This window comes from Cherax quadricarinatus, chromosome 100, assembly GCF_038502225.1.
Source record: "Cherax quadricarinatus isolate ZL_2023a chromosome 100, ASM3850222v1, whole genome shotgun sequence".
NCBI classification, from domain to species: Eukaryota; Metazoa; Arthropoda; class Malacostraca; order Decapoda; family Parastacidae; genus Cherax; species Cherax quadricarinatus.
The window spans coordinates 1,254,826-1,279,394 of NC_091391.1; the positions used below are offsets into that span (position 1 = coordinate 1,254,826).

The 24,569-nt window shown below is 38.5% G+C and overlaps 1 protein-coding gene across 2 annotated transcripts in view; it reads left to right on the forward strand.

Moving 5' to 3' along the window:
* LOC128704669 (solute carrier family 45 member 3-like) overlaps positions 1–23,183 on the forward strand; it is a 78,523-nt gene extending 55,340 nt beyond the window's left edge. For both annotated transcript variants that reach the window (XM_070079559.1, XM_053799805.2), the window contains exons 2-7: positions 665–966; positions 6,644–6,830; positions 9,860–10,550; positions 10,807–11,053; positions 13,704–13,927; positions 15,495–23,183. In XM_070079559.1, the coding sequence (XP_069935660.1) occupies positions 732–966; positions 6,644–6,830; positions 9,860–10,550; positions 10,807–11,053; positions 13,704–13,927; positions 15,495–15,752 (1,842 nt within the window). In that variant the 5' untranslated portion in view covers positions 665–731 and the 3' untranslated portion in view covers positions 15,753–23,183. The remainder of the gene's footprint in view (positions 1–664; positions 967–6,643; positions 6,831–9,859; positions 10,551–10,806; positions 11,054–13,703; positions 13,928–15,494) is intronic.
* The last annotated feature ends 1,386 nt before the right edge of the window (positions 23,184–24,569 follow it).

The following is a 24,569-nucleotide window of genomic DNA, read 5'->3' on the forward strand; positions in this document are numbered from 1 at the left end:
TGCTGCATAAGCAGGAACCCAACCTGCTGTATAAGCAGGAACCCAACCTGCTGTACAAGCAGGAACCCAACCTGCTGTATAAGCAGGAACCCAACCTGCTGTATAAGCAGGAATCCAACCTGCTGTATAAGCAGGAACCCAACCTGCTGTATAAGCAGGAACCCAACCTGCTGTATAAGCAGGAACCCAACCTGCTGTATAAGCAGGAACCCAACCTGCTGTATAAGCAGGACCTGACTGTACCAAGATTCCATTGTATTGGAAATTAAAAATGAATGGTAAATATGTCTAGATATACACTAAAAGCAAGTAAAAACGCATCTCTAGAATTGTATCGTTACTTGCATGATGTTTATATGCTGATGACGGAAAAGAAATGAGTGAAAATTTTGGGAGTTCGGTATAAATCAACGTTCAAGGATCGTTGATTCATTACCTTTTGGATTCAGGATCGTTTTTCATTACCTTTTGCCACCCCTGTTAGGAACAATGTGACCCTATCTTTATGAATGAAGCATAACTATGACCCTTGTGGGTTTAGAGTTTCATTTCAATTGAATAATAACTGAACCATAACTGTGTTTACATATTATGCTAAAACTGACTCTGACATACTAGTGTACTGTATAGTTGGAATATAATATAACCTTATTTAACATTTCAGGATGATGAGTGTTTAAGCCATTGGTAGCCCTAGTGGAGGGTGGTGGCTGGTGCCACTAGAGGGCTATATGGACCAGTCTGCTCCAGAGTTAACTACTTGTGGCAGCCCCTCTGAGAGCAAGAATGGAAGTCCAGTGCACAAGAGAGCCAGGGAGCGCGTCCGTGGTCTGCCTCGGCTGCTGGCCATTAACGCTCTGGTGTGTGGGGTGGAGATAGTGTCCAGTGCTGCCTTTACATACATCCCTCCACTCCTGCTGAAGGCAGGATATACTGAGACTATCATGACAATCATCCTCGGCATTGGTGAGTTCAACATCCTCGTACTGAATGTAACTATAATTATCATTTATAATGTTATATTTTTATATATTTAACTACTAATAAATAATAATACATACTGTATTTTATATCCAAGAGACATAATTTTTACAAAATTGGATGATGTTTAACAATAAATGGAAATCCCTTGGTTAGGCATATCATTTCAAGTGTAGTACATATTATATGTATATACAGTGGTACCCCGAGTTTCGAACTTTCTTCGTTCCAGAAGGCTGTTCGAGTGCCGTTACTGAACGAATTTGTTCCCATAAGGAATAACGTAAATTAGATTAGTCCATTCTAGACCCTCAATAATACACTTACAAAAGCACTTACAGTAATACACTTACATATTTGGTCGAGTTGGGAGCAGTTTGAAACTCGGGTTACCACTGTACTTTATCTTTACAATGGCTAGGAATTGAATCCAGTTCAGCTGCTTAGAAAGTACCTAAGCTCACCAGAGCATTATTTTTTTAATTTTAATGACTTTGCCATTCCCAAATTACAGTGGACCCCTGGTTTACAATATTATTTCATTCCAGAAGTATGTTCAGGTGCCAGTACTGAACTAATTTGTTCCCATAAGGAATATTGTGAATTAGGTTAGTCCATTTCAGACTCCCAAACATACACGTACAAACGCACTTACATAAATACACTTACATAATTGGTCGCATTGGGAGCTGATCGTAAAGCGGGGGTCCACTGTATTTTAGCTGTATCATTCTTCTTGTATTTGGATTCAGAAGAAGGTCGATTAAGTCTTATTCTCTTTCCGTACCATCTTATTGGCTTGTTCATGGGATAACTGGCATTCTTGACACCACAGTGTCTTCTCTGTATTGTCTCTTACTTGTTGGTTAATATTATCCATCATAATCCATAGCATATTTAGTTTATAATAATATCTCTAAACAGATGTACTAAACACTGGTTAACCCTTAAGTGGTCCAAACGTATATATACGTTTTTTCAACATCTGAAAGTATGTAAAAAAATGTAGATTTTTTTTTATTTTACGTGTGAAAACGTGTAAAAAAACTTTTATCGACATTTTTTTTTTTGTTTTATTTGAAAATATGTAAAAAAAGTAGATCTACTTTTGTAGCATTACGAATTTGAACGTCGATCTGTTTGGACCGTTTAAGGGTTAATGGTAGAGATGAACTAAGGACTCCTTAATTATTACTACCGTATTTTATGGCATCGAAGACACTGTTTTATCCCCAAAATAATTCTCGAAAATTTACAGTGTCTCGGAGGCAGAAGTACTGTTTATCTTTTTTTCTACAATTTAGCCAATCAGAATTGGGGTAGGGGTGTCCTTGACACCCCTACCCCAATTACAGTGGAATGTCAAAAATCGAACTGCTCCCAACACAACCAATTATGTAAGTGTATTTTTGTAAGTGCTTTTATAAGTGTATTTTTAAGGGTCTGAAATGGACTAATCTAATTTACATTATTCCTGATGGGAATAAATTCATTCGGGAAAGGCACTCGAACAGACTTCTGGACCGAAGAAAGTTCGATATTTGAGGTTCCACTGTAGTAGGGGTGTCCTCGACACCCCTACTTGTTCGCCATAAAATATGGTAAATAGATGCATAGCAGTTAGTAGACTGTTAGGTTGTGTCCTCTCAGTCCAACCTTATTAGGTACAGTCAAATCTCTTATTAGCTATTCTATATAGTGCGATTTTTTTGCAAATGTAATTGAAACGGTGCATAGAAAATTGAGTAGCACATACCATGAAGGCATTTTCAATTGCATTTACAAACAAATTGCACTTTATAGAAGGGCTTAAGAAGAGCTGACTGATGTTCTAATAATGCTACTGTATTCTGTACTAAATTCTGTGCCAGTACAACTCATTATGAGTCAATAAATGCCATGATTTACATTACTGGGGTGTATAAAACAAAAATACTGTAACTAAAATAACTTTTATTTCTTATAAGCATAGAAGTTACAATAGTTTAACAGTTATTTTAACCCTTAAATGGTCCAAACGTATATATACGTCCACGCGTGTAGCGCCCCAAACGTATATACAGTGGACCCCCGCATAACGATCACCTCCGAATGCGACCAATTATGTAAGCGTATTTATGTAAGTGCGTTTGTAAGTGTATGTTTGGGGATCTGAAATGGACTAATCTACTTCACAATATTCCTTATGGGAACAAATTCGGTCAGTACTGGCACCTGAACATACTTCTGGAGTGAAAAAATATCGTTAACCGGGGGTCCACTGTATACGTTTGTCATTCATTCAACATTGCCACGATAAGCCTGAGTCACCTAGACATGAGAGAATGGGTGTGCGCACTCACTGTGCGCCATATTAAAATAATTGGGGATGCCTGGGTACCATATGCTCTTTTTTTCTTTTAAAAGAAAATATTTTTTTTTCCTAAAAAAATTTGGGGCGCTACGCGAGTGAACGTATATATACGTTTGGACCGTTTAAGGGTTAATTGCAATTTTGATACAATTTTAATGCATACTACCTAATATATATGGACAGTATAATGGTAAAATGTCAAACCCATATATAATGTCATGCTAAAATCCTCATTATCTGTAATTATAATCCAACCTGTAATCATAATCCAATGTGTAATTATAATCCAACCTGTAATCATAATCCAACCTGTAATTATAATCCAACCTGTAATTATAATCCAACCTGTAATTATAATCCAACCTGTAATTATAATCCAACCTGTAATTATAATCCAACCTGTAATCATAATCCAACCTGTAATTATAATCCAACCTGTAATCATAATCCAACGTGTAATTATAATCCAACCTGTAATCATAATCCAACGTGTAATTATAATCCAACCTGTAATCATAATCCAACCTGTAATTATAATCCAACCTGTAATCATAATCCAACCTGTAATTATAATCCAACCTGTAATTATAATCCAACCTGTAATTATAATCCAACCTGTAATTATAATCCAACCTGTAATTATAATCCAACCTGTAATTATAATCCAACCTGTAATTATAATCCAACCTGTAATTATAATCCAACCTGTAATCATAATCCAACCTGTAATCATAATCCAACCTGTAATTATAATCCAACCTGTAATCATAATCCAACCTGTAATTATAATCCAACCTGTAATTATAATCCAACCTGTAATTATAATCCAACCTGTAATCATAATCCAACCTGTCATCATAATCCAACCAGTAATCCTTAAAACAAAGTCAATAAAAGTGTTTATTGTTACAACCACTTATATACAAGCAGTATATACAAGCAATATATACAAGCAATATATACAAGTATGTAATATATACAGGCAATCGGTTATTGTTGTATTAATTTTATACAGGTTTAAGTGTGCCCAGAATGCTCTACATACAAAGGGTCTTTCTGCCTGCACACTTAAATGTCGCCCACCTCTGTGCAAACATTGTATCATGCTGAAATCGAGAATTTTTAACCTTTAATTATCAACGTACTGTTTGGAGTACTATCATGGGAAGCCACAGTGCTTGGCCTTCCCCTCAAGGGAGATTCCTTGATATTTGTGAGGGACTCTTGATTAAAGGAATTAGATTTCATCTCTGCTTCCTTGGGTCGTGCCTGATTGGCTTTATTCCCTTCTGTATGATTCCTGTACGTTTAATGCTCTTTTCTCTTCCCTCATGAATGTAATAATGATGATGTGTTTAATCCAACTACTTTCCTGGACATAGTGACGGTGCTTCTGTTTGCTGAGTGAAGCATCAGATGAACCTCTGTGCTGGGACGACCACAATCTTTCATCATTTTACTCTCTACCCTCTTCTCTCCTTCCATAGCTCCCTCATCTTTGGATATATGGTGGTACCTCGGGATATGAACTTTTTTCATTCCAGAGGGCTGTTCGAGTGCTGATACCGAACGAATTTGTTCCCATAAGAAATAATGTAAATTAAATTAATCCATTTCAGACCCCAAAAGTACGCTTACAAAAGCACTTACGTAAATACACTTACATAATTGTTCGCGTTTTGAGCTGTTTGTGTCCCAAGGTACCACTGTACTTTGATATGCAGGATCTTCGATGGGTATTCAGAGTTTTCCTACTTGCAGCTCAGCCCTGGGCCAGGCTTATCTGGTGCTTACCTGGTCAACTAGGCTGTTGCTGGTGGTGGCCAACTGGCTCATACAGCCTGATTGATCTGGCACCTGATGGAGGTACTTGTTTAGTTTCCTCTTCAAGACTTGTACACATTTCCCATCAGTGTTTCTGATATCATCTATCAAGATGTACATTCTGGGACCACAGATGCTGATACAGTATTCTGTTATTATATCCATGGTGCCCCTGCTTTTCACTGGGTAACTTTTACGTTTGAGAAATGTTAAATAACCTCTCACTCCAGTATGTTGTTATGGCATTGTACAGATTTCAGACCAGGTCCTTGAATACCTCCCATGTGCATTATGTATTGTGTAATCACATACAGTGGTACCTTGGGATACAAACTTAATTCATTCCAGAAAGCTGTTCGAGTGCCAATACTGAACGAATTTGTTCCCATAAGGATTAATGTAAATTAGATTAATCTGTTTCACACCCCTAAAAATACACTACATAATTTTTTTAAATTAGGAGCTGTTTGTATGCCGAGGTACCACTGTATCTCCTCGGCTCCTAAGATTACGTAATTATGACTTTTAGGAAATCCCATTGATTCACATGTTGTATTGGCCCTGCAGGCCGTGAATGATCTCTATCTCTTCCAGCTCAGATTCCACATATTAATAGAAGTGGGAAGTACAGTGCCTGTGCTCTAAAGGAGATGTTTGAGATATTTGCTGTTTGGAGGGACATCTAAACTGTCATAAGATAAGATAAGATTTCATTCGGATTTTTAACCCTGGAGGGTTAGCCACCCAGAATAACCCAAGAAAGTCAGTGCGTCATCGAGGACTGTCTAACTTATTTCCATTGGGGTCCTCAATCTTGTCCCCCAAGATGCAACCCACACCAGTCGACTAACACCCAGGTACCTATTTGCTGCTAGGTGAACAGGACAACAGGTGTAAGAAACAGGTCGAAATGTTTCCACCCGCCGGGAATCGAACCCAGGCCCTCGGTGTGTGAAGCAGGAGCTTTAGCCACCAGACAGTGATAGTGTGAATGATGGTAAGTGTTACTTTTTCGGGTCACCCTGCCTTGGTGGGAGACTGCCAGAATGCTAAACTAAAATGTAAATATACAAGGTAAAAGGACACAAGTGCAACTAAGAACATAAGAACATAAGAAAGGAGGAACACTGCAGCAGGCCTGTTGGCCCATACTAGGCAGGTCCTTTACAATTCATCCCACTACCAAAACATTTGCCCAACCCAATTTTCAATGCTACCCAAGAAATAAGCTCTGATATGCAAGTCCCACTCAAATCCAACCACTCTCACTCATAAGAACAGCATTCTGTTGTGGCAACATTTGACAGAGCTCCTAAAGAGCAAAATGTTGCCACAATAAAATGTTTCATTAGTTGCACTTGTGTCCTTTTACATAACATATTATCGGTAGTTCTTCCAACATTATTACAAAATAAAAATAGACAAATTCATGAATATGATGGCAGTAAAAATACCCAAGTGTTGTACGTGCATCTTATTCCTCAGCTCCCTTCCTGGACATGATGACGGTGCCTTTGCTTGCCGAGTGGAGTGACAGGTGTACCTCTATGCTGGGACGACGACGACCCTTCATCATGTTCCTATCCACCGTCCTACTTCTCTCTCTCATTCTCATCCCATATGGATCCACCATCACTACTATTGTTATAGGAAATAATTCACCTAGAGTGAAGTAAGTGACAGAGAAAGAAATTTGTCTTTGAATTAGAAATATATAGAGCCTCTCCTCAGCGACGTACTCATTTACCGACAACTCGGACTTACGACAAGCTCTCAGACCAGTATGCATTCCTAAATACATGTAATGTACGTATATTAGAGTTGATTTCCTCTATTCTGTTTATTATAATATACAGTACACTACTGTATAAACATTTAAAAATACACCTACCATCCGACTTACGACTGAGTTCAGTTCCGAGAAACCGGTCGTAAGTCGAAATGGTCGTAAGTCGAACTTTACTACTGAATATCAACATCACATTTTTGTAATGACTTTATTTTATTGTTTTATTTTGGTATTTCATGTTTTACTTTACTTTTTATGTTGTTAGTACTGTATTTTATACTGTAAGGTTTAGGATAAACACTGTGTACAACACAAATACTGGTTTATTTCCCAGAAATTTGGCATAAAAAACACGGTCGTAAGTCGAGTGGTCGTAAGTCAAGCAGGTCGTAAGTCGGATGGTAGATGTATACCAGAAATGTTATAAATGGTGCAAAGGTGACATTAAGACAATATCAAAGATGTTTGACACAAACTCACTACCAGTATACATACAGTGGTACCTTGGGATACGAGCTTATTTTGTTCCAGAAGGCTGCTCGAGTGCTGATACCAAACAAATTTGTTCCCATAAGGAATAATGTAAATTAGATTAATCTGTTTCAGATGTCCAAAAATACACTTACAAAAGCACTTACATAAATGCACTTATATAATTGTTAGCATTTTGAGGTGTTCATATCCCAAGATACCACTGTTATGTGCTCCTCACTTAGTGACGAGTTTGTTTACTGACGTGGTCTTGGGAACGGAACTCCGTCGTTAACCCCTTCAGGGTCCAAGGCCCAAATCTAAAGTGGTGTCCCAGTGTCCAAGAATTTAAAAAAAAAAAAATTATTTTTTCTTATGAAATGATAGAGAATCTTTGTGTGAAGGTAATAAAACAAAAAGTATGAAATTTGATGGAAAATTGACGAAATTATGCTCTCGCGAATTTTGATGTGTCAGTGATATTTGCGAATCGGCGATTTTGCCGACTTTGACTCCCATTTTAGGCCAATCACATTATTCCAGTCAACCAAATTCTTAGCTATTTCACTAGTATTACTTCTATTCTATCAATTGAGCACAAGAAATCGCCAAGTCAACTGTTTCAACTACAAATTAAAGTGATGGGAAATTGTTAATTTGGCCAATTTAACACAAAGTTCAAAATATTCCAATTTCAAAATAGGGTCCAGAATAAACAATGTAAGTATTCCTGGCACTAAACTAACATTTCCTCTGTTCATTAGTTATGTTTTGAGGCTTTACAAATAAATTCCATTTTGATTTTTTATTCACATAATGAATTTTTATTCACACCAAAAAATAGAAGATTTACTGTTATGCAATACTGTAATAATTGTACAAATATCATCACCATATTTGTAAATGTATATTAGACCCACCAGCTGACGTGTATTAGACGTGTGAGGTCGTTTGTTTACTCTTGAACATCATCAAAAATTTAACATTTCTGCTACTTTGAGCTCAGTTTCAAGCCATTTCCAGTGCTAAAACCAATCAAGATCATCTCTATTTCTGTCATATGTCTTCCATTCTATCAAATGAGACCAAGAAATCGCAAATACAACTATAAAAAACATATGAAAAAACACTGCAAAGTTGCTGTTTTAATCGAAAAATCATGATTTCAGTTTTTTTCTCTCATTATACACAGTGTGCTGCAGGATATGTTTTATGTGGTGCACACATACCACATAGATGTATTCTCTCATATCTAGGCCCAAATGTACCACTCACAGTTTATCAGAGTGAGCTGAACTCATGACATAGATCTACGGCTTGGACCCTGAACGTAAAGCCGTAGATCTATGGGACGGACCCTGAAAGGGTTAAGTGAGGAGAGGCTGTATACGTATTTTGAACATTTGAATGTTTAGGGTTATGGAGTAGCAATATTTCTGCCATGATCCAAACCATATTCATTGTGCAGAATGAACCTTATGGGTTTAGGGTTCTTTATAAATACAGTAATACTGCTAATAATAATAGATGTGCAAAAACCTTCAAAGCTTTAAAGACAATAGTGTGATCCATCTTATACGATTATTCAGTAGTTAGATTTTGATAAATTAGACACATGTGCAACTCTTGGGTATCTTTATTGAGGAAACGTTTCGCCACACAGTGGCTTCATCAGTCCATACGTAGGAGAAACTTGAAGAATAGGAGGAGAATGAGGTAATCAGTCCCTCAACCTTGAGTCGATGTGTTCAGTCCATCGACTCAAGGTTGAAGGACTGATTACCTCATTCTCCTCCTATTCTTCAAGTTTCTCCTACGTATGGACTGATGAAGCCACTGTGTGGCAAAACGTTTCCTCAATAAAGATACCCAAGAGTTGCACATGTGTCTAATTTATCAACTTGTCAGTTCTCTGAACCATTCATCTACAAACCTGTTAGATTTTAATGAAAATTAAACTTCTTGTTATGCATTTCTATCGACTACATTTTTTTTTATTGTATTACTGTATTGACTGTATTATTATTATTATTATTATTATTGAGCACTTGCCCCTCAGGGAAGGTTCCTTGATGCTGGTGAGGGGCTCTTGATCTGGGGAATTGGATCTGTGCTCCAGTTTTATGAATTAAGCCTGAATATCTTCCACATTTCCCCCACAGGTGCTGTATAATCCTACAGGTTTAGTGCTTCCCCCTTTATAATAATAATATTGAGCACTGGTCAGTGCTCAATAATAACCCACATGGACACAAAAACACAGGTGGGTGATTGATATGTATATTTCGATCCCCTGCTGAGATCCTTTTTGGCAGGTCTGCTGAAAAGGACCCCAGAAGGAGGTCAAAACATACAGATCAGTCAACCTCCTGTGTTTCTGTCTCCTTGTGGGGTTATTATTGATCATGCATTTTAATGTTATAATCACATCTTTGTTTCAGCATGGTTATTTTGGCCGTTGGAGTAATACTTCTAGATTACAGTTATCAAGCGCTTTTCAACCCTTGTGAATCTCTCTTGTCTGATCTGATGGCCACCGCACCAGAGTGGGAACAAACACGGGGCTTTACTGTTTACTCTGCTGGTATATCCCTAGGCTGCATCTTAGGATATCTCATTGTATCAATTGACTGGTCGTCAGCGGGGTTTCCAGCCGGCTCTCAAGAACAAACTTCATTCTCAGTTATTTTCATCATGTTTTTACCATGCTTGTTTCTTACACTATTTTGTGCTAAGGAAAAGCCTTACCGTCGGACTACAAATTTTTCACTTCAGTCTACTGAAGGGAATATTGTGCTTGGAAACGATATGACAGTTGAAAAAAATGTTTTATTGAGGAAATGTGATTCGGCAGTTATTATTCAAGATGGATTGACAGTTCTAGACATGTCTAGTGATAGCACAACATTCATGAAGGACCATCCTTCAGATGGAGGCTATGAGAGCGGGTCTAGTGAAACGGAAGACACCGCGCCACTCATTCTCCCTTCCTCTGAGATGCTCAAGTGGAGGTACCATCGACTCGTTCATCAAATCAACCGCTTGCCTAAAATAACTTTACAAAAGCTCTTTAATCGTCTGTTTCGTTTGATATGGAAACTAGTAAAACTTTTAGTTTATTTACCATATCAGGTGAGTATAATGTTATCATATTTATGTAATATGTTGTCTGTGGTTGATATTATATTTATTACAATCATAGCTAAGCGCTGAACCCACAAGGGTCACACAGTGCCATCAGTGTCGATAAAAAAGAATAATAGATTGTATATAATAATCATTTGCTAATTTATGTCAGAATGAAATTGATTCAGTATATATTTTTACATATACGATAATTTTACCATGCCTTTAAATTATAAATTAATGTATTGATGATGTACCCCAGATAATTAGATTACCACTGGAAACATGGAGAAGAGTGACCGGCGCTCCAACTGTACTGCGACGTCTCTTCTTATCAGAGCTGTTTGGTTGGATGGGGTTTATGTGCCACAATATGTTCTTCACTGATTTTGTTGGACAGTATATGTATGGAGGTTTGCCCGATGCCCCTGAGCACACTGCATTGGCAGTCTTATACGACGAAGGAGTGAGGATGGGATCATGGGGGCTTTTTCTCCATAGCCTTACTGGTGAGTTGCAATTTGGTTGGCAGTGTTTCATTGCATTGGTAGAGAATCTTTTTCTGAAGGTAATGACACCAAAAGTATGAAATTTAATGGAAAACTTAAGGAATTATGCAAGTGTAATGTTAGTGGTCTAGGCGCAATTTATGCATAGAGGATTTCACCCGCTTTGAGTCCTATTTTAAGCCAATTCCATTCCTCCATTTGAACAAATTCTTAGCTACAGTATTTTGCTAGTATGTCTTCCGTTCTACTGACTGAGCAGAAGAAACTGTCCATTCAACTATCAGAACTACAATATAAAGTGCACAGAAATCACTAAATTGGTTAGTTTTACACAAATATTATATTACTTTTTATTAAGACACCGGCAGTCTCTCACCAAGGTAGGGTGGCCCAAAAAAGAAAAACTTTCATCTTTACTCCATCACTCTCTTGCCAGAAGCACGCTTACCTGGAGTTTACCTGGAGAGAGTTCCGGGGGTCAACGCCCCCGCGACCAGGTCTGTGACCAGTTTTAAAACTGCAACATTAACACCCCTCCTTGAGAGTGCAGACACTGTACTTCCCATCTCCAGGACTCAAGTCTGGCCTAATGTAAATAATGAAGACATTTGAGGCACTACAACAACACTTCCTCTATTCATTACTTACATCCCGAGGCCTCGCCTATACATGTATTACACTCGCATTCCACTTTGAATTTATCATCACACAGAAAATCGAAGCTTTGCCTTATTTCTTTGGTAATGAAACATAACCAGGAATGATTGGTCATGGTTTACAGCATTCCAATAATTGAATTACACCTATTAAACTCGTAAAATAGACTTTAACCCTTAAACGGTCCAAATAGATCAGTGTTCAAATCCATAGTGCTCCAAAAGTAGATCTGTTTTTTTACACATTTTCAAATGTAAAAAAAAAAAAAGGATGATGTACAGTTTTTTACATACTTTCAAAAGTTGAAAAAATTGTATACGTATATGCGTTTGGACCGTTTAAGGGTTAAGTGTAGGGAAGCCTTACCCGTCCTCAAGAAAATCAGCAAAAATCAAATATTTCTGCTACTTTGAACCCAATTTCAAGCTACTTCCAGTTCTGAAACCATTCAAAATCATCTCTTTCAGTAGTATATCATTCATTCTTTGAAATGATACCAAGAAACAGCTTATAAAGCCATAGAAACCATCCTAGAAAACATTGCAATGTTCCTATTTGAAACCCAGCACAAGGGCAGAGTATTGCTCTTCCCATCATACACTGTGTAGGGCAGGATTTTTTTTATACTGTGAACACTCACCCTCACAGACCTGTTCTCTCATATCTAGGCCAAAATTTACTGCTCACTGTTTATCTGAGGGAGCTGTACTCAAAATGTAGGTCTACGAGACTGCTACTGAAAGAGCTAAGATGGAAATTAGAGAATTCATAAGGAAAGTCAGAGAGATAAAAGATATGAGTAATGGAAAGAGATACAAGAAAATTTATAACTTTTAAAGAAAGGAATTAACAAAATTGAACGTATTTGTAGAAGGGGTTGTAAAAGAGGCAAATGCTAGGGCGTTGAGGCTAGGTGTGATTGAAGGGACGAAGTAAGTGTGTTCGGATATCTGGGAGTGAACTTATTGACACATGGGTCTGAAAGTCAAAGTGAACTGTATAATAGATGAGGGGATAAGGTGGGTGGTGTGCTGAGGCATCTGTGGGAAGTAGTTTGAGGCACAACACCAATGCACTGGAGTATAGTTGTACCAGTACTTTTATATGGTTGTGAGTCTTGGATTTTAAATGCTGCAGTGAGAAGGTGACTAGAGGTAGTGGAGATGTGTTTGAGAGTAGTGTGTGGTGTGAATACCATGCAGAAAATTAGGAATGTAAAAATTAAAAGATGATGTGGGGTCACCGAGGGTATAATTCAGAAGGCTGAAGGGAGGATTGTCAAGATGATTTGGGTATGTAGAGAGGATGAATAGATAGGATGAGAAAGGGTGTTTAAACCTGGGGTGGAAAGCAGGAGGAGTAGAGTTCACCCCAAGATTGGTTTGAGGGAGGGGATTAAAGAAGGCTTTGAATTTTAAGGGCTTGAACATCCAGCAGTCTTGTGTGAGTATTAGATTGGAGTGATTGGAGATTAGATGGTTTTAATGGACATTCCATTAAGAGTGTGAGCAAGGTAACATTTTGAAGGGATTCAGGAGAAAACCGGTTAGCCAGACTTGAGTTCTGGAGGTGGGAAGTGCGGTGCCTGTGCTCCAGAGGGATGGAGCACAGGGATTGTACTTAATATACTTATGGGGAGCACTAAACACACAGGGGTCATGAAGTACCTAGGGAAATGGAAGGCATTCATCTTTGATCCAAGGAAGTTGACACATCCAGTTCCGTGGATAACAAGCCTCTTTTAGGGTTTTAAAGTACGTGTTGCTGGTTCATTTACTTAGTAAAAAATAATAATTGGACAAACATTGTTATGAAAAGGGCCAGATTTGATCAGTACCTGTGGTACTGTAGCAAATTCTTGGGTAACTTTGGGGAAAGATTGAACAAATATATGGGTGACCTTGATAAGGACCTGCCTTGTATGGAAGTTTTACTCCATGTATTTATGATTGTGCAATATTTTTAATAACAAATAATAATTATATTGTTTCAGCATGTCTGTATGCCTTTTGTATTCAACAACACATCGTACGTTTGGTGGGTCACCGCACAGTGTTCATCGGAGGTCTGTTCATCTTCACCGTGACCATGGCTGCGACTATTGTCTCTCCAACAGTAACATTTCTTAATGTTGTAACAGCTTTATCAGGAGTTGGGTTTGCTGCTCTTACTTCCACACCCAACATGCTAGTGACACTTTACAATTCTGATAGACAGGCAAGTATAATTATATTAATTTTTCACTAGATACTCCTGCCATCATGAAGTCTTATTTCACTTTTGTGAATTATGCCGTATTTCGCTGCTTATAAGACTTGTTTTACTTTCAATGGCTCGGCATTGGACGTAATTGGGAGAGCTGCAGCTCACCCCACACCCCAAACTTATAGCTCCTGTCACTGACCTTCAGTTTATAGGATGCAGGGTGGTTTTTGGAGACATTTTATGGAACAAAAATGCGTCTAATAAGCCGCAAAGTACGGTACTTAATTTGAGATATTCCTGTTTTTAGAATAACTTATTATTGGCAGGCCCGGTGGCCTGGTGGCTAAAGCTCCTGCTTCACACGCGGAGGGCCCGGGTTCGATTCCCGGCGGGTGGAAACATTTCGACACGTTTCCTTACACCTGTTGTCCTGTTCACCTAGCAGCAAATAGGTACCTGGGTGTTAGTCGACTGGTGTGGGTCGCATCCTGGGGGACAAGATTAAGGACCCCAATGGAAATAAGTTAGACAGTCCTCGATGATGCACTGACTTTCTTGGGTTATCCTGGGTGGCTAACCCTCCGGGGTTAAAAATCCGAACGAAATCTCTCTTCAAAACTGGTTGTCACTACAGTACTTTACTAGGTAATTTTTCTTCTGTGATTTAAGATTATTACTACAATCCAAACTAATTGATAAACCCACAAGGGTCATACAGCATTGCAAGGTGGGATGTGTTAAATATGAAATATATGAGGATCAGAGACCACCGAGGATGAGGAATATGCAAGAAGTACAATCAGTAAGAATAAGATAATTCTGGACAGTTTATACCAGTCTTGAGCTGAGGTGGTAAATACAGGGACTACATTCTAAAGAAGGGGTGCAAACGGTTCCGAGGGTCAGTCCCCTCAAGGGAGGTTCCTTGATGCTGGTGAGGGGCTCTTGATCTAGGGAATTGGATTTGTTCTCCAGTTCCCTGAATTGAGCCTGAATACCTTCCACCCACCCCCTTCCTCCCACAGGCACTACAATCCCTACAGGTTTAGCTCCCCCAATATAATAATCGGAGGGTCATTTAAATTGGGATGTTTGTTTACTCCTAGCTAGACAGCTATTGAGTGATGGTCAGTTTGTTTTCTTTTTTATATCTACATGACAGGGTAACCCATGTAGATATTTTCAGAATTTTTGTCGTGATGCCTTTCATATACACCTACCATCTGACTTACGACCGAGTTCGGTTCCGAGAAACCGGTCGTAAGTCGAACTTTACTACTGAATATCAACAAAACATTTTTGTAATGACTTTATTTTATTGTTTTATTTTGGTATTTCATGTTTTACTTTACTTTTTATGCTGTTAGTACTGTATTTTATACTGTAAGGTTTAGGATAAACACTGTGTACAACACAAATACTGGTTTATTTCCCAGAAATTTGGCATAAAAAACACGGTCGTAAGTCGAGTGGTCGTAAGTCGAGCAGGTCGTAAGTCGGATGGTAGGTGTATTTTATTTACGATACAAAAAATGAGCAACCTCTCAGGAATGTCTAATGACTGTTCTCTATTTCACAGCTGTACCTGTGGGATGCCAGCCACTCAGAAGGGGGAGAGGAACGAGGACTCGGCACTGATGTAGCTGTATTGGACACTGCCTACTTTCTCTCCCAGATAGTGTTGTCAATATGCATGGGGCCTTTGGTAGATTTGACTGGTTCTGCACTTCCATACATGATAGTGGCAACGTTAACTGGAATAGTATCAGTGTATTGCAGTTCACGTGTGGTCTTCACCGACTGTCACTTAAATCAACTCAGGGCTGGAGCCTTTTAATGGGCTGACCTTTGTGGCCTTACAGCTTTTGTGATTAATTCAAGTGTTTTTGAACTTCAGTATAATTACTATTGTGTCAATTTCTTCCAGGTAGGATATGTTTCATTTTTTTTTTTTTAACAAGTTGGCCGTCTCCCACCGAGGCAGGGTGACCCAAAAAGAAAGAAAATCCCCAAAAAGAAAATACTTTCATCATCATTCAACTCTCACCTCACTCACACATAATTACTGTTTTTGCAGAGGTGCTCAGAACACAACAGCTTAGAAGCATATACGTATAAAGATACACAACATATCCCTCCAAACTGTCAATATCCCGAACCCCTCCTTTAGAGTGCAGTCATTGTACTTCCCATTTCCAGGACTCAAGTCCGGCTATATAAAAATAACCGGTTTCCCTGAATCCCTTCACTAAATATTACCCTGCTCACACTCCAACAGATCATCAGGTCCCAAATACCATTCATCTCCATTCACACCTATCGAACACGCTCATGCACACCTGCTGGAAGCGCAAGCCCCTCGCCCAGAAAACCTCCCTTACCCCTTCCTTCCAACCTTTTCAAGGACAAGGGATAAACCTACAAGCCAAAAGTGTGGAAGAATGTAGTCTGTATGTTATGACAGCTGAGGTCCTCTTCAGCAGTTACAGAGGAATGGGTCAGGAGAGTGTAGGCAGAGCTTTTTGGGTCCTCAGGATGCACGATGCCATTGCATAATTAACTGCTCTTTCAGGGACATGGTATAAATGTGACCTCTTGTATTAGCTTGTCCTGAAATGGAGGTGTGAGAGTTTTGGGGATAATATGCTGTGAATATAAGGAAAAAGGAATTGAGGAGTTGCTGCAATAAGCCTAATTCACGAGATCATAATGACACGATTGCAAACAAACCATACCACGGGCGGGGATAGAACCAGTGATCAGAGAGTCGTACAACTCCAGAAGCATCGGTCTAGAGTTTTATGACTCTGATTGCAGGTTCTATCCCCACCTATGGTATGGTTTGCAATAAGCCTGCTGTTCCATGAATAACTAAAGTGTAATGAACACTTGTCAATGTTCAATAATAGCCCACATCAAGATAGAAACTCAGGAGATTGATTGATCTGTATATTTCAACTCTCTTCTGAGATCCTCTTCAGCTGTTCCGTGCTCAAATGACCCTGTCCTCCTCAGTCTAACTAGCAAACTTGTTTAAAGGTGTTGTTGTGAGAATGTCTGGGTTGTTGTGTGACTGCCTAACTAAATTCTGCTGAGAAGTGCGTGTTGGTGTATGTTTGATTATCACATCTGATTTTAAATTTCCTCTTGAAGCGTTTGGTATAGCTTATAGTGTTGCCTTGGTAAATGGTAATATCATTCACAAGATAAAGACCCATACACACATACATTCAAAGTGACACTAAATGAAGCCTTATTGACTTTAACATTATCAAAAGAAAATTTCAGATCAGATGTGTTAACCAGATGTACAATAAAAACCTTCTTCAGCACAGTATTTAGTCAAGCAGTCATGCAATGACCCTGACACCACAGAACAAGTGGGGTTTGAACCCATGGTGAGTGATAAAACTCCAGGCCAGTGTGTAAGTCACTGGGCCAGCTTGCTATAATAAGATTAACCCAACTTTCAAAAAATATACTTTAACAAGTCTGCTATTTGGGGTGAGGATGACAGGGTCACCTCAGCATGGTACAGCAGCCAATTTCAGTGCTTTTCATTTCCTTTCATTTCATTTCATTTCATTTCATTTCATTTCCTGTTTTATAATAATAATAATATAATATCTTTATTTCTACAAGTACATGTACAAGGTATACAGACCATAGCTGACATCAATGACATACTACTATATAGAAAGTCGCTTGTTATGCTGAGCATTTCCCGCAAATTAGGTCAGTTTTGTCCCAGGATGTGACCCACACCAGTCATCTAACACCCAGGATGTGACTCACACCAGTCATCTAACACCCAGGATGTGACCCACACCAGTCATCTAACACCCAGGATGTGACCCACACCAGTCATCTAACACCCAGGATGTGACCCACACCAGTCCACTAACACCCAGGATGTGACCCACACCAGTCCACTAACACCCAGGATATGACCCACACCAGTCATCTAACACCCAGGATGTGACCCACACCAGTCATCTAACACCCAGGATGTGACTCACACCAGTCATCTAACACCCAGGATGTGACCCACACCAGTCATCTAACACCCAGGATGTGACTCACACCAGTCATCTAACACCCAGGATGTGACCCACACCAGTCATCTAACACCCAGGTACCCATTTTATACTGGTGGGTGAACAGGGACAACAGGTATCTTGCAGAAATGCATCCCTAAAGTTTTCCAGCCGTACCGGAGGAGCTTCGAACTCTGGACCTCAGTGTGCGAGCTGAGTGCACTCTAATGAGTAGACTTATGACACTAGTAGGTTTAGCATTTTGTTTTGATCATAATAATAATGAGCAAACTTGTTTAAGGGTGTGTTGTGAGTGTGTCTGGGTTATTGTGTGAGTTCTTCCATATAAAGACAAGCTAATATGAGAGGTCATTGCATATTCATATCTGTAAAAGGTTTAGCTAATTATAAATGTCATTGAGCACCAGAGGAAATGTGAAGCTCATCTTCCACTCTCTTGGCTCTTATAAACACCTGGTTTCTCTCTTATTCCTTTGTAACTGATAATGAGGACCTCATACACAAATAACCCGCATATAAAAGAGAGAAGCTTACGACGACGTTTCGGTCCGACTTGGACTTTGTCAATGGTCCAAGTCGGACCGAAACGTCGCCGCAAGCTTCTCTCTTTTATATGCGGGTTATTTGTATATCGTTCCAGTCACGGTATTGTGCCTTTTTTTGTTATTAATGAGGACCTCGGCTAGAGCTCAAGAGAGACTACCATTCTTGTTCATTTTTGTCTTATGTAAGTTTTTCCTCAATGGTGTTTAAGTACACTTTGTTACACCAACATTTATATATACAGTATATATAATGAAAGCAGAAGGTATATTGGTACTACTACATACACTTACGACTTTAGTGGATATGTTTCAGTACTGGGACCTTGGTCGCTCCAAATGATGCAAGAGAATGAGAAAATATATGTATAGGGAAGAATATAGGTCATAGGTGATACAGGTGAAAGTGTTAGGTCATCTGATTGCCATGTTACATGTTACATGGTGTTGAAAGTAATTAATTTTGTTTCAGTACAGTGGAACCTGTCAGACTCTCTCTCTAGATAATTTCTGCATTGTTCCAGTGCATGAAGATGTCCCTTGTTAAATCTGTGTATAGCATGAATGTTGCTGGTGTCGTCCCAATCTGTGTGCAACATGAACATTGCTAGTGTCGTCCCAGTTACACACATATTTGTGCTCTTGAACCTGTGTGGCAGAATTCCTCCCTGTTTCTTCTACGTAGATCTTGTTGAAGCTACTGTATGGTATACACTTATGTTTCACTGTTGAGTATTATAGGAATCTTTCTTCCTAGTGAGGCCTCTGATGGAAGATGTGGCCACAGCAGCGACATGGCCTGAGTGGTATTGGTTACTTCTCCAAGTAGAACCAAGAATCTGGGTTTCTTGGTAGTGGTGTTGGTAGTGTTGTCTGAGCTATACATTTGCAGTCTTTAACCCGTAAACGGTCCAAGCAGATCTACGTTCACATGTGTAGTGCTACAAAAGTAGATCTACGTTTTTTTACACATTTTCAAATGTAAAAAAAACAAAAAGATCTACTTTTTTTACATACTTTCAGATGTTGAAAAAACGTATATATACGTTTGGACCGTTTACGGGTTAAAAAGTAGGGAGGGGTGTGTAAGAATGTGAAGACGTTGGTAATATATTGGAATTCTAAGAATTCAGGACTCAAGATATGGATAACTCATAGGAAAACTTAAAAAGAAGTATAATCACTGGGTTTTTCCAAAGAGTTATCCAACTCTCCAGTCTTGAATTCTGAGAATTCCAGTATCTTACCCATATGAAGGGGTTCAGGGAGAGTGGCAGGCCGGACTTGAGTCCTGGAGATGGGAAGTACAGTGCCTGCACTCTGAAGGAGGGGTGTTAATGTTGCAGTTTAAAAACTGTAGTGTAAAGCACCCTTCTGGCAAGACAGTGATGGAGTGAATGATGGTGAAAGTTTTTCTTTTTCGGGCCACCCTGCCTTGGTGGGAATCGGCCAGTGTGATAATAAAAAAAAATAATAATACCCATACGTGCACATATTTATACTTTCCTGCCTACTTCATACAAGATAGCAAATGCAAAATTAGGACTATATTCTCAGTTCTACCAGCACTACTGAGAAACCCAGTTTCTTGAGTCTACCCAGAAGAGAAGTGGCCAGTACCATGCATGCAGGCCCTTTCCAAAAGTAACCTTACCAAGAAATATCCATATGACACACCCAACAGCGAAGCAGGAGTATACACTGTACCATCCAAAGGATGTGACAAGACCTATGTAAAAGACAGGCATCATTCCACATTCCAGAATTTTTTTTTATTATTATTATCACACTGGCCGATTCCCACCAAGGCAGGGTGGCCTGAAAAAGAAAAACTTTCACCATCATTCACTCCACCATGCAAGTAAATGTGATAACACCGGTAATGTTAATGCTTCACACAGGTTTAAAGAAGGCCATCGCATGCACTGGAGGAACACAAAAATTATCCATGGAGAGTCAGACACTCATGCTTCACTGTATCGAAGAAAAATTGCTACCTCCTCCACCACAGAACAAAAGACTGACAAATACATCTCAACTACTCTTGCGCAAATGATATTGCTCCACGCTGTTTCCTGGCTGCCATGAGACTTGGAAGTTAGATATTATTATTATAATCATGGGGGAGCACTAAACCTGTAAGATTATACAGTGCATGTGGAGGGGGGGGATGGAAGGTATTCAGGCTCAATTCAGGGAACGGGAGCACAGATTCAATTCCTTAAATCAAGAGCCCCTGACCAGCGTCAGGGAACCTGCCTTGAGGGGTGGAAATTAGATAACCTGACACCTTCACCATTGACTTGCATTCACTATATATATTGTGTTTCCTCATTCTCTTGTATCTTATGGAGTGTATTAATGTTGATAGAATTGCCGACAATATGTTAGGGAAAAGGACACAAGTGCAACTAATGTGACATTTTATCGTGGCAACGTTTCGCTCTCCAGGAACTTTATCAAGCCATTACAGCCAATATGTGGACACAAAGGGCATATATAAGCTTAGAGTGAAGTGTACGGCACAATATAATCATTGTAGACGTAGTAATAGTTGTAATGCTAGTGGTAGTAGTAATGTGGTAGTAATAGTCAATTTGCCCATGAGTTAAAAAGGTTTTTAGAGCTTATTGCTTGGGTAGCATTAAATGGGTGGGACATATACGTATTTATGTTAGTGGGTTGGACTTGAGAAGGTCTTTTGCAGTGTTCCTCCTCTTTTATGTTCTTATGTAGTATCAGCAGCAGTAACTATGTGATGGCTCGGTTTATTGTTTTGAGGAGGATTCTTGGTAAGACTTCAGAGATAATGAAGCTGCCTTTATTTTGCTTGTGTTAGAAATAGCGATTAATGATGATTCAAGGCATATACATCTAAGGAAATTAAGCTCTTTAATCACTAGCCGGGTGTCATTGAATTTCATAAGATGATTGGTGGTATTCCTGTGTTGTACGCAGGCATTGTTCAAGTTATCATTCCTACATGCATTAATATATTCATTGAGACATGTTTCAAGGTTTCTTGCTGTTTTATCTATGTATATTTTGTCACAGCCTCCACAGGGTATAGTGTAAACCCCTGCATTGACTGGTTTGTGGTGCTTCAGTTTTGTCCTGGTTAGATCCTTTATGGAAGTGCTGGTTGCATTGGTGATTTAGTGTCAGCTTGCATGAGCACTCTAGAAATGTTCAGTGCAACCTGGCTTTTGGGAAGGATTATAACTGTTAGGGATGGTGTTGATGCATGGAGAATTAATGATCTGAAGGTCTGTTTTCTTACAATCTTTGATAAAAAAAGTAAAAGAAATGTTGATCAGTGAAGGTTAGGTGTATGTACACCTCTTGTCAAGAAACTCTGGATTACAAATTAACCTCTTTAAGTCATGTGCAAGTTAAATATTACTACCACATTACTACTATTACCATTAGTATTACAACTATTACTACTTCTACAATCATTATATTGTGCCTTACACCTCACTCTAAGCCTGTATATACCCTCTGTGTCCACATATTGTTTGTAATAGCTTGACAAAGCTCCTGGAGAGTGAAATGTTACCATAATAAAATGTGCCAGACTCTGAAGGAGGGGTGTTAATGTTGCAGTTTTATAACTGTAGTGTAAGCATACCTCTGGCAAGACAGTGATGGAATGAATCATGATGAAAGTTTTTCTTTTTTTGGGTCACTCCACCTTAGTGGGAAACGGCCGATGTGTTAATAAAAAAATATATAAATTAGTTGCGCTTGTGTTTTACCTAACATCTTTTGGAGTGACTTAGGTTCCAGGACTGAACTGTATCCAGTAGAGATACAGTATTCATTGGGAATTACTGAACTTGTATAGACCATACAGCTTAATTTTTTTAGAGTTAGTGATGACAATTGCCATCAGCAGCTACCATTTAATATGCGAACAATAATTCATGAAATTTGCGAGATTTATTTTTGCAACTTTTCGTGTAATTTATTAGTAAAGGAGGATGTTTTGATTATTATATTCATGGAGCATTGCTAAACATTGTAGGGGTCATAGTTCTTGGAGAATCAGAAGCTTTAATTCTTTGGAACAAAATGTCTTCTCCAGTATCAAGGCAATCCCCCCCCCATCCACCTTGAAAAGACCCGATATAAAATTTTAATTACTACTAAATGACAATTAAATATTTCATGTTTTTTTCATATGCAGTAAGCACGTATTTGAATATCATCAAATTTTAAGAAAGATTTCTTAGTGCAGTTACTGGTAGTGAATTAAGAAATTTTAAGAAAGATTTCTTAGTGCAGTTACTGGTAGTGAATTAAGAAATTTTAAGAAAGATTTCTTAGTGCAGTTACTGGTAGTGAATTAAGAAATTTTAAGAAAGATTTCTTAGTGCAGTTACTGGTAGTGAATTAAGAAATTTTAAGGAAGATTTCTTAGTGCAGTTACTGGTAGTGAATTAAGAAATTTTAAGAAAGATTTCTTAGTGCAGTTACTGGTAATGAATTAAGAAATTTTAAGGAGGATTTCTTAGTGCAGTTACTGGTAGTGAATTAAGTTAGGCATTACTTTTATTTTATATATGGGTGAAGATATGTACAAGTCTTTCATACAAGAGGTACTTTCAAAATACAACAATGACATAATTTTGGAAGTACAGTATTAATAAAAAAAATGAGAAAGAATATCTTGAGTTACCTTAACCCTAATTTTTTAAGGTTTTGTTAAAACTTAGATAAATATTTTTTTATACTTGTAGATGTCATTGTTTGTTGATCGAGAAATATGTTTGAGAAATTAAAGTACAGTGAACCCTCGGTTTTCGTGATTAATCCATTCCGACGAAACTCGAGGGAATTAACGAAAAGTTCTGATGAAACCCGAGGGAATTAACGAAAATATAGACTATATTTTGACGATAAAAGTCAGTGATAACTGAAAATCACGAAAACGGAGGGTCCACTGCACATTGTGTTGATATAACTGAGGATAATCCAATAAAGTTCAACAAGAAGACCCTAAGTGCTGCTAAAAATTAAATAAAATTTCTTTTACGTTAAATTGTGACGTCAGCAGGCATAGTAATGTAGCTAAAAAAATTATTATTATAATCATGGGGGAGTGCTAAACCCATAGGATTATACAGCACATATGGGGGGGGAGGAGATGGAAGGTATTCAGGCTCAATGCAGGGAACTTGAACACAGATCCAATTCCCTAGACCAAGAGCCCCTCACCCTTGAGGGGTGTCGCTGAGCCAAGGCAGATGACTGTGGATTTACAGCTTAAGTAGATGGCTGTGGTTCATGGGCTGAGGTGGACGCAGTGGCTGTATCAGTATTGCCGTATTTGGTGGTAAAATGCTCCTTCGTGTTTGAGTCCACATCCAGCAGGAGTTGAGATTGACTGCAACAATCACCCTCAACTCTTTCTACCAAGTACAGCTTGACTGAGGAAATAAAACAATGATCTACAGGATAAATAAAACCTCAATTATCTATGCTGTCTGGGTAGACTGCCAAAAAACAGCCATGAATTTATAATCACACGTCTAGTGTGAACATTGTTCACTTTCTTCCACATTATACATCCTGGCCACATCCAGTATGAACATTGTGAACATGTCTCTCCTTACTGGACCTCAAATATAACTCAAAAATACAAAAAACTAAAATTGTGAAACATAACTGTTTTGAAAAATAACTAAAAATAAAGAAAAATAACCAGAAACTAAAAATTACAAAAATAACTAAAAATTATGAAAAATAAGTTACAAAAAATAACTAAGTTACGAAAAATAACCGAGCCATCATGACCATTTTCCATATTGAGAGAAAAAGTTTTTTGTCCCCAATAAACTTTGTCGGATTTTCAAAATTCCTTAAAATCGCACCAGAGGAACTATGTTCTATGTTGATTCAGAATATAAACTTAAAAATGTAAAATCAGATTATTTTAGCATCGTACGAGGCCTCCCGGTAATGACTAATATGCAAAGACAATAATTTCAGTAAAACTAGCCCCTCAGGGAAGGTTCCTTGATGTTGGTGAGGGGCTCTTGATTTAGGGAA